The sequence below is a fragment of the Callorhinchus milii genome, unplaced genomic scaffold (assembly GCF_018977255.1).
Source record: "Callorhinchus milii isolate IMCB2004 unplaced genomic scaffold, IMCB_Cmil_1.0 Scaffold1, whole genome shotgun sequence".
In the NCBI taxonomy this organism is placed as follows: Eukaryota; Metazoa; Chordata; class Chondrichthyes; order Chimaeriformes; family Callorhinchidae; genus Callorhinchus; species Callorhinchus milii.
Window position 1 is genome coordinate 5,404,466 of NW_024704742.1, and position 16,458 is coordinate 5,420,923.

A 16,458-nucleotide genomic window follows, 5' to 3' on the forward strand; every position below is an offset into this window, starting at 1 on the left:
AAAACACTGCACATGAACGGATTTTTCATAAGGGATAGAGAAGGGGTGGCATTATTAGTGGCGAGTATTGGACTTCGCTACAGTTTTACAGCAAAAGGATATTTCAGGAAGTAAGGTTAAAACAGAGTTCCTGGGGCAGAACTAAGGATTAAAATAGGATCAGTTGTTGCAGTAGGGTTGCACTATAAAGCATCCAGTCGTGAAAAGGAGATAGAAGATAACATGTAGCATCTTTGAAAGGTGTGCTGCTGCAACAACAGAGAAATAATCATGGGGAACTTCATCCCATCACTGGAATAAGGAAGATAGAAAAGGCAAACTGGAGCTGTATGTTTATAGTCAAGACTGCTTTCTAAACATGGATCTTGGAGCTGGAACACACATTCCGGATAAAATCCAAAATATAGCCATGTATTCTCTTGGTCTCCAGTTTTATTTTGAGGGTAAAATTAATTCACACAATTTTACATATTGAAAACTACCCTAATATTTGCTGTCAAATTTAAGCAGTTTTAGCATTAAGCACTTTAAGACATTCTTTACATAAATAGCATTATATAATTGTAAGTTTGATTATTATTCAATTTTTAGCTTCCTGATAGTAAACAGGATTTGTTTAGAACCCAGAACGTGGGTCACAGCACAGCACTGTTCCAGTACCACCATGCACTAAACTTTAGACTTACGGCTATCATAGCAAATGTTCCCCAAGGCACGGCCAGTTTGTAGAAGAACTTCTTGATCTCTGCTGTTCAACAGTTGAACCAAAGGTGGAATCAATGCTGCATCCACACAAGGACTTCGCATGAATTCTGTAAACATGATGGACAACACATCAAGCCAACTCCTTCACAGTAGTGTAACGATTAATATGCATCTTCTCATATGCCTTATAGAATTTTTGAATACAAAGATCTAATGGATTTTATGACAATTCTTCTTTGAAAACTGCATTTAAAAAATGTAAACATTACAATGTCTAAATTTACATTCTCAACTTGCTCCAAAAACAGTTTTGTTTTCATGTTTTTTAACACTGTGCAGCATAGTGAAAACCTAAATTCACTTTCAATACCGTCTTAATTTTACATATTAACTAACATAACAGATAATATTCATTTCAGATACTTTTTTTTCCCCGATATGCTCCAAAAGCCTATGAATAGAAATTATATCTTGTAGTGAATTAGATACAATAACCTAATCGCAGAAGCCAATTCATTTGGAAATGATTATGGGGAAAACCTAAAGTAGTAAACATGCTGAGTACATCAAGAAAAAAAAGCAAGTACACCTGAAGTGAATTTTGTTTGTGTTAAGTTAATTTGAAGCGTAATAAAAGTTAAGGATCCATAATGTACCGAGCTTCAACATCAGCAGAAATGTTCTCCGCTCCTAGTCCAGGCACAAGCCTTAGTATCTGCACACGGAGGTGAGATACAAAGAAATGAATCATGGGGAACAAAAGAAGCAAAAGTAGTGAAATAAGCATCAAGATCTTTTTCTATTTTTCTATTTATTCCAAAATTAGTCTCAGCATATTGTAATCTTGTGACATATCAAATAGAGAGAAAAGAAAGAAGTCTTGGAAATTAGAATGTGAAGATCCAGAGAGAAAGCAAAGAAATAAAAAGTGAAGCAAAATCTAAGTTAAACTGAATAAAATATCTCATTACAAAGTAAAAATAAAAGAATGGATAATTAATACAAAAAAATCAGCAAAGGATAGCAGCAATGCAATTGTTCATGAAAGGCTTTCCTGGCTGTCATGAATTTCAGAAATTTAACTTTGAAGAAGGGTTTCATGGGAATAAATGTAATTTTATTTCACAATCCTAAACTTGGTATTCAAATGTTATAATCCTGGATTTAATATCAATTTCACAGTTTGAGCACATAATTGTCCTATGCCATAGATTGACAGTTTGCAAGTTCACAACCACCCGGCAATTCCTATGCCTTTTAAATCTCTTTAAAGTCATTCTCATCTCTGTAGCAAAGAACAGAAAATTGAAGAGTAAGTAATTTCTGACAGCTCTGAAAGATACAGAAGTGAACTACGAAGGAAGACTAGAAGCAAAATCCTCATCACTCTATTATGTGGCTTGGGGATGGTATGCCGAAAAAGATGATAGAATTATGAAGCACCAAAAAACATCCATGATTGATGTGACCTAATTTTTAAAATGACTACACACATCACTAAAACATTGAGTACTACGGTGGTTAAACTGTACTGATCACTCTAATAGTATTAACATGATGGCAATGAAACATCAATGTTTTACAATCCATTACTGAGGTTATCACTCTGAACATAAAAAGCTACAGATAGTGAGACGCAGCAGCCTTCATGCAAACTGAAACTGCAACACACTAAAATCCCAAGAAAGTTGCAATGTATCAGAGAGCTTCTTTGTAAACTGAAACTGGTTTTGATCAAATCAATTACTTTACATGCATAAATCAAATCAGAAGTCATCAATAATGTTGAGACTATATAGATATGTTGCTTTGGGGTTTCTTCAAACTGAAATTGTATAAACTAAAATTTGTTAAACATGAATGAACATGAACTCAAAATACAAATCCAATATTCATGACCAATTTAAGTTGCGAGTACAATAATTCTTATTATATGCGCTCAGTTAAGATAATTTGCATTGTAAACATTACAGGTTGAAATAGCCAAATCACAAACAAAAGCATATAATAATAACTGTCTATATGTCAAAATAAATTGTTTTTTTTAAAAAAATGGTTTGATGGTGGTGTGATACAATGCAGCTTTAATGTTTTTGCTATACGAGATACTCAAGTTAGGCAACAAAATATATCCTGCACAGAAAATCCGAAGTTATAATTAAATGCCTGCTATACTAGAAATTAAAACGTAATGAAGTAAAAACATACTGACAGATGAGGTGCAAAACTGAAGATGTTCCAGCAGAGAAAGTTCCTGTGGAAAACCTCACCATTTTTGGCTATTTCTGCTATGACGTTTGCTACTTTCGCTGCACATGAAGACTGTGGAGACAGCAGACGAGGGAAAACTTGAAGGCATCCATTCTCTTGGAGCTTTGCACTGGTTTCTGCATCTGCAATACGCACAGCAATGAAAAATGAAAACAGGTGCAATCAAACAGACCCACAGAAAAAAGGTCTTACCCATAGCAAATAACGATTAACAATTCATTTGCGAGTCATCGATTTTTCAAATATGTTCAAGGTTATGAGACACAGTAAAACAATGCATACAGGCATTCTGACTTTCTGCAGTAACTGACTTGCTTTCAAATATCACAAGACAAATCTCAGGGAATAGCTGCAGGTTGACAAGGTGATTTGATGTTTGAATTTGTGAACTAATCTTTTAACTAACGGACCCTTGATTCAAAAAAATGAGTAAATGCATCTTGATCTATTAAAAAATAAACTTCTACACGTGCAACAAATTGCGCTTGAAAGATTACTGCGAGATGATTTGAGAGCATTTCAAGAATACTCACAATTCCAGCATGCAAACTAGACTCATTTGGAATTTTCTTTTTAAATCCTCAAACTATTCCTGTACTGAAAAAAGATTATCCCTTTAAGTTTTCTCCTTTAAGCTTCATCTTAATACCTTCTGGTCATTCTTCAATCTGTTCTCACCATTTATAGTATCTTATATAAACTGTAGCCTAATGCTTTATATTAGGAATGATACAAACCCCATTTCTTTTTTGATCAACCTGGTGTCTGACACATGCAAAAACCCAACATGCTTAAAGAGTATCCAAGTCAAACCGAGGTCTATGCATGCCATCTACACATGGAAATTCCTGCATTTTGAAGTAGAACATACACCCTCTGCCTGGAAGGACATGCACTGCTTACCCAATTCCAGAAAGTGTTAAATGCGGGTTGGCAAGAGTCCAGCCTAACCAAAACCGCATAGCTTGCCTTTGAGTACATTATTTAGCAAGATTCTTGCTGCTTGTCCAGTTAGAGCTGTCTTGTAGGATTAACAGGAATTGAAGGAGAAGAATCCCCGATCCCAGGTCTGCCCCTCCCAAGTCCTAACGCTAAGTCAGGCTGCACCAAAAGTGATACGAGAGATGTGGATCTGCCTGACTGGGGAGCCAGACAGCTGAGATCACACAAAGGGTTGACACAATTCCAACATTGTGTTGCCAAGCATGTCACCTTGGAGTCAGTTCAGTTCCTAGGAGACACCGCTTACCTCTCTCCCCCCCACCTACAAATTCTCTAAGAGCTTCCTTACGAGCAGCACAGCTCAGCATTTATGTGTGAAGCATAGCTACCACCTTCCTGGCCATAACTTGTCCACACATCCCTTGCCCTACCGAGCAATGGATCCACCGGTGGTGCTGTGCTTGAGCAGCGGCTGCTTATCTCCATATAAAATAATCAAGGTGGATTCCAAGCCCTGGATATTTGAATGTGTATTCATGAATTTGGTCTTCAGGTAACGTCTTCCAACGGTTGTCTCTCAAGCCTCAGAGTTTGCTCATCAGCTTTCCACCGGACACCGGAAGCACCTTGAAATGACAGCCACATTGATGTTTGAGGTCTAACGCCACCTACCAGGCTTAATCAGCACCAGCTGCTTAATCCAGATCCTTCCGTGAGAGGATTTGGCAAACAACATGTCCACTCTGAAGCCAATTCCGCTTCTACGGGGCTCAGCAATGGGCCAATGTAGACTGGTGACCTCCCTCCCTGCAGTTGCCTCCTCTGTTTACTACCTCACTTCCACTGCATCGGCCCACTAACCACAAATCGTAGCACTTTACAGCATTTCCTGCGAAGCACTTAAAGATGTCTCGACCACCTGATAAGGTGCTATATCGAATGCATCATTGCACCTTGTTCGCTTTAAAGAGAGGCAAGACCCAGAATGCCACACCCCCGACTCAGCATGTTCACACGAGGCAGTGTCCAAGCAAAAGTTGTGTCCAAATGGATAGATAACCTAAAATAGTCTCCAAATTCTAAACTCACTGAGTTCAACTCTTTCCGTTACTGTATTTTTCAGCAGGTTGATGGCCTGGATCCGAAATCTATGGGGAGGATGCGTTTGTTTTAAACATACATATTCTCTCTCGCTGTACCATTTTTTCCCCGACTTATTCTCAGCACCTCCAACTGCGATAGAGCTAAAATTATCAACCTAATTGAACTGGAGCACGGTGAATACATTGCAATTTTGCTTCACAGAATTTACTGTAAAATGCAGTGATGATTTGTAAGTGAATGCTAGTGCTAATTGATCAGATCCACTTAATGTAATGTATGCATATTATAGATGATTATACTTTTATGTGTTAGTATGACATCATAACTATAGATCAGTAACTGTTTAAGTAGCATACTATACCTTACAAATACTAAATCTTTGACACACTGCAGCAACATTTCAAAGTTATTTTTAAATAATTTGCTCCCTTAGGAGTGAAAGGTTGCTCTCTTCAAAAATTTTAATTTAATTTCAACAATGTTGTCACATGGTACCAAACATTAGTTAAAAAGGACTATAATCAAAGAGTAATTTAATCAAGTTGTAATCCAGAACCAGCTGCAATATTTTTGATTCTAAGTTGCGTGTGGCAAATAATCACAATCACAAGAGAAAATTAAAGGTAAAATTTATGTTGTGAGTCATTCTTTCAATGGAAGTATTGCATGTATTCAAGCCAGAGTGGAGAATCGGAGATAAAAATTCCTTTGCCCCAAAATATTTTCTTTCAGCTTATTCCTCAAATTCTTTGATATGATTTTTTTTTAGGAAAACAACAATTCTTCCACACAAATAATTGTACGAGTGGAAACCTGATAGAAGGAAGAGATCAATTTTAAAATGCTAAACAATCCAGCCTCACTCTCCCCTCCCATCGGTCCGCCTAGTCAGGGTTTAGTGTATATCACACAGCAAGCCACACGCTTGTCACGTATTAAGAAGTGAATAACTGGAATAATAAATGCTATTTTAACCGGCAGTTGGTTCAGTTATATAGTTGGCATGCAAAGGTACACTCAAATCCACTCACTGTTTTGAGCCAGGGCTTGGAGCAAGCAGTCCAGGCACCCATCTATGCTATCTGATGCACAGTCAGCAGCTGTCAGCTTCAGTTTTTGTAGGGCATCACTTAGATTATCTGATTGAGAAAATAACAATAAATCAATTCAAATAGCTTTAAAGAAACTGAATTATACAAACACACAAAATGAAATGCAAATTCAACAGATATCAATAGAGTTAATGTACAGCACTTATGTGATTTTGGTAAGCCAGCTTTGACATGCAGAAACCCATCACCGTACTTGAGAATATTCAAGCTGGAACGAGTTCCACATATGTACGTCATATACACATGGAAATTTCCTTCCATCTAGAAATTTCCATGCGCAGGTAACCCATGCGAATGTGGAAACCTGACTGGTTTGGATACTCTTAAGCATGGTCATAGGATTCCACAAGGATCAATGATACCTGGCTTGACAAAATAATTTTGAAATGTAAATTTTAAATGAAAATTCAACCAATACCAATAAAGATAATTTAGAATACTTACAAAAAAGCATTTACTAGCAATATTTGCTTTGGTCTTTCAATTGAAATGTCTTAAAACTATCTATTTTTCTTTAAAAGACTAAACTTAAGAGCACATCACTACTTTTTCTTTTACAAAGCATATTTTCATCTTAATAATAATAATCCTTGCATTTGATATAGCGCTTTTCAAGTCGGGAGGACATCCCAAAGCGCTTCACAGAACACACTGTAAAGTGAATTGACTGCATAGTTGTGGGCGAAACGCGGCAGCCAATTGCGCACAGCAATGTCCCACAAACAGTCGTAGATTGAAAATGACCAATTTATTATTGTTTTTGGTTTTTGGAGGGATTATTATCAGGCTCTGTGTGGAGTAAGCAAACTTGCCCAAGGTTTCGCCCTCTGCCTGGAATTGAACCCAGGTCTCTCACTTGCAAAGCGAGTGCTCTAACCACTGAGCTACAGGACTCTACACAGAGCTACAGGACTCTTCTCTAATGAATGACTCTCCCCACTCTCAGCTTTTTTGCTCAGTTATAATTCTGTACGCATCAACAAAATTTTCATGTATGAATTTTGATGGAGTCAGCAGGCTATTTGACTGCAAAAGGCCAATCCTACATTCACTATGCTCGCCTGAAGTTCCACCTGGTCGTAGCCTTAAAAATCATGATCTCAAAGTTTAAATATTGATAGAATTTCAGGGCTCTGGCTATCAGCAGAAGTTTATAGATCACAATTAGGGGCAGAAATCCTGACTGCATTTTCCTCTATCTGCAGAGGAAAATTGTAGCACTTCAACCAACTCAAAGGATTTGCGGCTGGGACTTCCTGGTGTGTACAGTCTAGTGATGCGGTTCATGCCTCACAGCCATTAATAGGCCACCTGGGGCGCTTTGTGTTTTATCACACCAGTCCTTGCCAGGCTGCACTGGCTCCCAATCACCGAACAGATCGACTTCAAGATCCTCTCACTCGTTTCCAAATCCCTTCATGCCGTTGCACCTCCCTTCCTATCTGATTTGATATCCCCCACTCCCCCACCTGTTGCCTCCGCTCGGCCGGTTCCGGCTTCCTGTGCGTCCCTTGTCCCCTCCACCATCGGCGCCTGTGCTTTCAGCCACTACGCCCTGAAGCTCTGGAACTCCCTCCCTCAATCCCTCCGCCTTGCCCCCTCCCTACTTTCAAATCCCGCCTAAAGACTTTCCTTTTTGATCGTGCTTAAGGTGATCTCCCCCCTTCCTCTCCCCTTAGCTCGGGATCAGACTCCGCTGGTGTCAAGCGCTCCAAGACGCTACCCCACATGAGGGGCGCTATATAAGTGAAAGTTGTTGTTATGGTAGAAATATTTGATTAAATAAATTCGTTAGCTTAACTATTCCAGAGTTTTGGGTTTGATAACATGAACCATCAAAAACACAAATGTGTAAAGTAAACATTTGTGAAGCAATCACAATAAAAGAGTTATGAATTAGCCAAGTAATTTGGGGGGGGGCTGGGGGCTATTTATATACATACTATTTATAATCAGAATTGGCATCCCACACAGTTTGAATCTCAGCATTCATTGGACTCATCATATTCAGACAGCACACATTCCAAACATTATGAGTACATACCATCAGCAAAAAAAAGTGAAACTGACCAGCCATCTGGCAGCTAAGTTGGAACCTACACATCATCTTAATCGCAAAGCACAACTAAAACTGATTAGCATGCCTGTGTGTACTAGATGAAAACTGGTTCTAGTCCAGCATCTTAAAACACTCTTTCCCGCTAGTTAATTTGGTCATTTATCTCATGGTGAAATGCAGAATCTGTTGTGTTTGCCTACAAGTACACAATCAGCAGAAGCAGTGTTAATGTTAACCTAACATTATGGGTACTATATCAAATGCAAGATTATTAGAATTCTCTCCTAGAGCAGGGAGGGTTAAAAAGCGAACCAAAGCGTTGAATATCCTATGACATTTTCTGGTTAGCTGGATGTCTGACATTAACCCATTACCATGTTACACACAAGTATGGCAAGAAAATATGGAAATTTCTCTGGGCCTGGACTCTATCCCTGGAGGGACACACCAGCATACCTATTTCTGGAGAGTATTAAGCACAGGTTGGCAAGTGTGTGGTAGCATAGTGTGCTCATTCCAATAAGCCAAATTGACTGGTCTGTTATCTGAAGTGCCTTGGAGAACTGCGGACCCACCCAGCTCAAGATTCGGACCACTGAGCCTGCCACAAAAGGTTGACTAAGCCTGCCGCAGAAGGCGTTCATTTGCTAAACACTTCACCTTGGATGACAGGTCAACCCCAAAGAGACCCCTCTTCCCCCAGGATAGTCACAAGTTTGTCAAATGAAATCAAACAAGAGCAGGTTTGAGTTCTAAATTGGTGGATTAACCTCCAAGTTTCTTGGTGAACAGGAAACTCACATGGAATATCCTCTTGCACCAATAGTTTCTTGGTGAACAGGAAACTCACATAGAATATCCTCTTGCACCAATATCCAGCAAAAATAAATTGCACACGATTTTGAAAGATTGAGAAGTCTACAATCACCACCTCGCAGAGTAATAGGTTGAATGCTGGTAAGCAGATACCGGCACAGAATTGTTTTTCTTTTCATTGGGAAGCAATTATAAAATCAGAAAACAGAAGAGGTGATTTTGTCTGTTGAATATATGCTGATGCAAGATCTCCAATGGAGCTATACATTCTAATCCCAATTCATTTTCTCATATTTTTTCCTATTCAAATACTTCCCAATTCCCTTTTGAACATTATGCTCTCAAGCTCAATAGGCACTTGTAGCAAAAAATTACATTAAGTTCAATCCAATAACACTTTGAATGAAGCATTTCTTCTAATCTTCCCCTTGAAATTTCTGAATTGCCCTCTTGTTCTCTTGGCCAACCCTAAAGTACTGCTCTAGGTTTATTTTTTAATCCCATTTAAAAATTTCTACAATTCTATACTCCCAGCATCCTGTAATAGTTCCTTATACAACAATAAGATTTAAATTCCTTAGGGAGTGCAAGACCCAGCATAAAAAACACAATTCCACAATTATCATTTAAACAGCACCCTTCATAGTGGTGAGGTAGGGTATTGAGTAAGGGAGAAGCAGGTGGGGGAAAAGGTGACCATAGGCACGGTCAAAGAGATAGTTTTCAAAGTGAGATTTAGAGATAGAGGAGTGAGGTGGTAGGATAGAGACAAAAAGTTCTAGAGGTTAGGGGCATCATGCTGAAGGCTCAGCCACTAATGGTGAAGCAGCGGGTGCGAGGGACAGCAGCAAGCCACAAGGATGGCAGCAGGCCTGTGTTTGCTGAGAATCAGATACGAACAGATTAGTGGTAGGGAGAATTTGAAGGGTTTTATATGAAGATGAGGATCTTGAAATCAATCTATTTGGAGGCAAGGAGCCAGTGAAGCTTGATGAGGAATGGGAATGCAGAATTTGGTGTGGGTGAAATTTAGGCAGTGGAGTTCTGGATCAACTGGACCTTGCAAATGATAGAACTGATTTCTCAACTGCGTACTGATCAGTCAGGTCAGATTTGAGAACTTAAGGCAGAAGGTGACAAAATAGTGGGCGAGGGTTTCGGCAGCATTTGGTTCAATACAGGGGCGAAGGCAGGCAATGTGGTAGACGTGGAGTTAAGCAGCCTTGGTGAAAAAGACCGAATGCTGAGTAGGAAAGACAGCTGAGGATTGAACCGGATGTCGAGGCTGTGCACTCGGTTGCACTGAGATTTAGCCAGCTATAGCGCTGTTGGTTTCCTTACCTACCTGTATGAAAACACATTGAAGTCTGGGGTGATGTGGCTTTCACAGAGCACCAACTCCAAAATGTTGTAACAATAAGCCGAGCCAATTTGGCTTAAAACACAAGGACTTGAATATAAACTCGATAACATTCATTCTTGTTAAAAATTATCTTCTAGCTTAAAAATAAGAATCCTATCCCACAAAGATTTCTAAGTTCCCTAGCATTTTCCCTGAAGAGAAGATTATGCATTTGTCAATTTTGCTCAACATGAACTGTCTTTTTCTGTCAGGAGAGGTTTGCTCAGCAGTATTAATTCACACCATCTTTGCACTAATACATCACACTACAGTACTTTTAAGTGCCAGGAAGTAAATAAAGGCAGCAGCACTGACAAATTAGCTAGAATACAAAAGAAAAAAATACTCAGATGTAGAATACAGGGAATTGAGGGGGAGGAAGAGGAGAAAGGAACAGAGTAGGAGGATTTCCATAGAAATCCTACACATCTGTGTTAAAAGCTTTTAATGCAGTTTTGGTGCAGGAACATACTTCAACCATTCATGACTAACCAACATGACAACTTCTGAGTCAGCTGCAACAAAGCATAAAACCATTTACAAGTCCACTGTTCAGCAATTTTGGTTCATCTGTATGGATAAGCATTAAATTCTTCCCCAAACTAAACATTTAAAAAAAACACCCAGCAAGACTAATTCATGCTTGAAAACAAATGACCAACATATCAATTTCCTATGTAATTTGACCACAGAGGATAAATTAAGACTATTCACTTATCAGTGAGTCAGCAGTAAAAAGGTACAAATAATCCTTAAATTTGAAATAACATTTCACTAAATCATCAAAACATCTGAAAACACTTCACATGATTTACTGTAAAGTATAATTACTGTATCTGTAGGCAAACACAGCATTCAATAGCTGAAGTAAATAATGAAGTAGAAACACTTCATCATTTACTAACAATACAGGTGGGGAAGCACTGATCAGTTCCAATACCTAAACCAAAAGCAGTCCAACAGAGCGAATCAGTCAACTATGTGGGTTCTTGGAGGCAGTAAGTCAACTAATGATGGTAATGAAGGGGGAGGGGGCTTTGACAGCCTCCTTCAGAATGTGATTTTCCTCTTCCACTAAGTGACTAAGGACCACCTATGTCCTTTCCAAGACCTTTAGACCAGAGGGTTAGATTCTGTTGACAGCACTGTTCACTGAAGATGCGCTTGCAAAACAGATGTTTTGAAGCAGCCGTTGTTACAGTTCCAAAGGAAATCTCAAGTAGCTAGATGACTAGAAGGATCCCCCAAATTATAAAGCTCTCATTCAGACCATAATATAGTATAATAATCCTTGCATTTGATTCAGTGACAAAATTATCATTTTTTTTAAAAAAGATTATCATCCCGGGAAAAGCGATCCCGCTAATCTATGAACAACCGGGTTCCTACTTACTGCTAAGTAAACAGAGGTGTATGGAGTAAGGAAGCTTGCCCAACATTTCGCCCTGCTGGGAATTGAGCCCAGGTCTCTCGCTTGCGAGGCGAGTGCTCTAACCACTGAATTACAGGACTCCACCATCCAATGTAACAAGGTACCTGTTCCTCTACCTTATCTATATGCAGCTCATCTGTACATTTCCACTTGGTGACAGGTTGGTTTCCATATGATTATTAATGATACAAAATTACCTCTGCGATTCAACCCTGGATTTCAAAACCGTTGCTGTTTTGACCCACTGCCTGTCACGTATCAAGTTCCACACGAGCCTCAACTTCAGTCAGTTCACGTTTACAAAAGTGAAACCATCTTGTTCAGTTCTTGAAATGCGTCAAACAGTTATTGTGAGTTTCGCTTTAAGAAAACTGCTGTCAAATGCAGGTGGCAGGCTGTTCTCAATGGTAAAGATCCTAAAAATACTGCTGATTTTTGAAAGAGAACCACTAGACTGTTCTTTTTTTAATATTCCAGCCTATGCAGAACTTCCAACATTTTGTTCAACCCTCAACTCTCCTTTAAATCTTTAATTCAAGCTCTGATAAAATCCAATTCCCTTCATCTCTAACATCCCAAACGCACAGCTGAATCCCCATCCACACTTTTGTCACTTCGAGAATCAACTTTTCCAGCACCCTGCTCACCAGCCTGCTCAGATCTATCTCTATGAGCCCTAGTCCATCCAGAACTCTGCAGCCGATAAGTAACGCACAATTCAGTAGTTTCTGCAAGAGAATCGCCTCCATTCTCGCTCAAACATTCACATGAGTCTAGCTAGGTAAGTCTGCGCTCAATGGCATAAATCAAGGAATATTCAATCATGAAAATGTATTTTGTTAACTGACCATAAGGGCCATTCCTAGTAGATCAACTTCAAGATCTTCATCTACACCTACAAATTCCTCCATGACCTTGTCCCACCCGACCTCTACCAACACTTGGGACCCAAGTGTAGCCTGCTTCATACCCCCGCCCGCACAACCCTCAGCGGGCAAGTTTTCAGACACGTTTCCCCGGCTCTCTGGAATTCTTCTGAAACCTCTGCATCTCACTCATCCCTTTGCTTTCAAAGCCAGTCCAACATCCTCTCCCGACCCCTCCTATCTCTGGCTTCCTCTCAGTCTTTACAAAGTAATTTCAGACAAATCTTCCTGCATGAAAGGTGCTCTACAAGTGCAATTTATTGTTGGAAAGTTCCTGAAATTTAAATTTATGTTGGTATTTCAAACACAGTACCCAGCAAATCCTTGTAGTTGATATAACACTTTATCACAACACACCTCAAAGCACCTCGCAGTTTTCTGTAAGGTATAGCAATTGTATTTGTAAGTGCACATGACAGCCAATTTTGTGCACAGAAAAGCTCCACAAATAACCATGAAGTGAAGCGAATGATCAATTTTATCTGGGGAACTGTTGGCCACAGTAGGAGAAAGTCCCTTCTGTTTGAGTAATGCAATGAGATTGTCAACATCCACGTCCATCATTAGACAGGACCATAGTTTAACATCTCATTTGAAGGATGGCACCACTAACAGTGTAGCACTCCCCAATACCACATTGGAGTGTCAACCTAAAAACTGAATTCAAAGACTCTACACGAGGCTTGAACTCCCAACCTTTGGACTCGATGTGCTATTACTTACCTCGACTGACATACATTCTACAAATGCATCGACTCTTGGTAGACGTGATTCTACTTATATCATAGTATGGTCCGAATCGTTTTTTTTGCCAAACCACGGCAAGAAATGTCCATCCATGAGATGGACATCCCGTAGAACTGAATTTCAAAAACATCGTACGTGCAAAAGTAACCTTCTCCACGCAGTCAGCAATTATCCCTTTAACAGTTGAATGGATAATGTTGAGAGGATTATTCATCCACCTACTCTACAAGCCACACACGACTTGGCTGGGTTTTACTCAGCAATGCGGTTCAAAGGTTTTCATAAATAATTGCCCCGGGGGCAACCGTATTTGGCGATCACACCAACCGGCTCGTGCAGACTGGCGAAAACATCCAAGACGTGAAGATACGAGACGAATGACACACGTTAAGTTTGAACGGCAATTTTTTTTAAGTAAAAAAAAACAAAAAACGGCCAAGCGGTTTGATTAACAGCCGCAGAAGACTAGAGACGGGGGCGATCTGGATGGAGATTCGGGTTTCTCCTCCTCCTCCTCGGGGGTGAGAGTGACTGGCACGCCCGGGGGTGGGCACGCCCGGGGGTGGGGGGGGGGGACAATCTTGCGCAAGCTGTCGACCAGGAGGAAGTGAGCACCGTGCACGGCACCGGGGGAGGGGGAGAGAGAGAGAGAGAGAGGAGGAAAGGCAACAAGACACAGATTATAAACTCGAGCAACTACGGTCCAGCCCCGACACCCACCCACCCACCCCACCCCGGCGCTGCCGTGTCTGGCTGCCAAGCCACACCTAGTAAACGAACGCAACCCGCGTTAGCTCAATAACCAAACACATCAGTAAAAGCGAACGGAGGAGCGTTGCACGACCTGTATTTGTGCGCACGGACGCCATCTCCCCCCCAACCCCCACCCCTCCTCGACTGAGGAGCAATGCAACGCTCTCCTCTCTCTCTCTTTCTACACACACACACACACACAACCTCCTCTCCTCCCTGGACCAGCAGTGCTGCTGCGGACACCAGTGTTGGAACTGCTCAGCCTCAGCAGCAGCACCACCACCACCACCCCCCCGAGGGCCCGGCGGCGGTGGCAGCAGCTGGACTTACCCATGATGACTGGGCGGCACCGACCTCACTCACGGCGGCGACAAGTCAAGTCAAGTGTCAGTCAGTCAGTCAGTCCCAGTCAGTGCCGGTCACTCAAGTCTTCCCTCCCTCCTCCTGTCCTGGCCAGGCCTGGGCGAGGCTTTTGACGCCTCCGGGTGACCGGGCGGGGGCGGGACGGGACGGGACGGGACTTTGCCGCACTGCACAGCGGTGGCCAAGGCCCCGGCGAGTGGAGACGCGAGCGGGGCTCCGGTCGACGTCGGCGGAGGGAGAGGGAGGGAGGGAGAGGGAGGGCCCTGAGAACTCGACACACCGCGACCCGACCCGCCCCGCGGCTGCCACTGCTCACGCGGGCCGTTCGCTGTGTCGCCTGCCTGACAGCGCGGTGGGGTGGGGTCGGGCGGGTGAGAGAGGCTGCGACACACGAGCGAGCGAGCGAACGAACGCACAACGTGAAGAGACCGAGCTCGAGCCCCGGCCGTGACCAACTGCCGCGCACCACGGCCCGCCCCCTCCCTCCTATTGGTTCACCCGACGTCACGTCTTGCCCGTCGCGGCTTCCGACTGGCTACTTGAGCTGCCACTCAACGCCATTTCCGGTCGTGGGCTTGCCCGTTCCCCTTTCCCCCACGCCGCCGCCGCTGCGCGCGCGCGCGCGCTTGAGCCGTTACAACTTCCTTCCGCTCCCTTCGAAAAGCACTGGGAGGAGCCACACGCCTTTCCCCCCGCCCCTTTTTTTTAAGTCTTCGCTGATTGGTCGCCTTGCCTCGCGCCACCCCGAGCCATGACGTGACCGCCGCGCCGTCGCCTCTTCTCTCCCAATTGGTCACTCGGGATGCCAATCAAAGCGCTTTTTTGGGGGGGGGCGGGGCAGCGGGTTGGGTGGGCCCGCTGTGACGTCACCCATGACGTCTCGTGGGACCGGTGACGACGACGACGACGACAACAGCGACTGCAGCAACAACAACTTGCACTCCCTCGTGCAGCGCCCTCCACGCAGGGCAGCGCCTCGCGGCGCCTCACCGTGGCCGAGCCCGACTCCGAGCCGTAACCACGGTCGCAGAGTAAGGTTTTCAGGCGGGACTTGAGAGAGAGATAGAGAGAAAGAGAGGGAGAGAGCGAGAGGGGGTGGAGCGGGAGAAGGTTCCGGAGTTTCGGGGGCGTGGTGCCTGAAAGCCCCCTCCGCCCCTCCGACAGGTTGTGGCGGAGGGCCTCGAGGGACGGGCAGGATGTCAGGCCCCCGGCGGCGCCAGTCGAGCGGAGGCGCCGACCGGGTGGTGGGTCGGGAGGTCGGGAGGTCGGGCGGGGGAGGCGGGGGAGGTTGGAGAGGGAGGGAGGTGTCAGGGAGTGAAGGGATTTGGACACGAGAGCGTGAGGGGATCTTGAAGTCGATCCGTTCGGTGACGGGGAGCCGGTGGAGGCCCCTGGGCCAGAACTGGTGAGATGTGTGGGGGGGGGGGTCGGAGGGGGGGGGACGGAGTTTGGTCCGGGGTCAGTACGCGGGCGGCAGAGTTTTGAAGGAGTTGGTCTTGTGAATGAGGTGGAGTTTGGGGGAGACCGGCGAGGAGTGGGTTGGAGTAAGCCAAGCGGGAGGTGACGGACGCAATATAAAATTACATTGGTAAAGCGCCTTTCGCGTGGGGAGGACGTCCCAAAGGCGCTGAACAGTCAGGGATCAGGACCCGAGCGGAGCGGGAGGGGGTTGTGGGGAGGAAAAGTTGGATCAGGGAGGGCGGAGAGTGGCTGAAGTGGAGGGTCTTGAGACGTGCCTTAAGGGAGGCAGCGAGGCAAAGGGAATGTGGGATGGAGATCCAGAGGGTGGGGGCAGAGAGGCTGAAGGCCCGGCCGCCGATGGTGAG

At 43.3% G+C, this 16,458-nt stretch overlaps 1 protein-coding gene across 3 annotated transcripts in view; it reads right to left on the reverse strand.

The window, feature by feature from the left end:
• Positions 1 to 14,995, reverse strand: part of rap1gds1 (RAP1, GTP-GDP dissociation stimulator 1) — a 38,563-nt gene extending 23,568 nt beyond the window's left edge. For 2 of the 3 annotated variants that reach the window (XM_042336581.1, XM_042336582.1), the window contains exons 1-4: positions 14,600 to 14,995; positions 6,054 to 6,161; positions 2,976 to 3,098; positions 687 to 812 (exon numbers count right to left, since the gene is read on the reverse strand). In XM_042336581.1, coding sequence (XP_042192515.1) covers positions 687 to 812; positions 2,976 to 3,098; positions 6,054 to 6,161; positions 14,600 to 14,603 — 361 coding nt within the window. In that variant the 5' untranslated portion in view covers positions 14,604 to 14,995. The remainder of the gene's footprint in view (positions 1 to 686; positions 813 to 2,975; positions 3,099 to 6,053; positions 6,162 to 14,599) is intronic. The other variant, XM_042336584.1, reaches the window with a different exon arrangement.
• Positions 14,996 to 16,458: the final 1,463 nt, after the last annotated feature.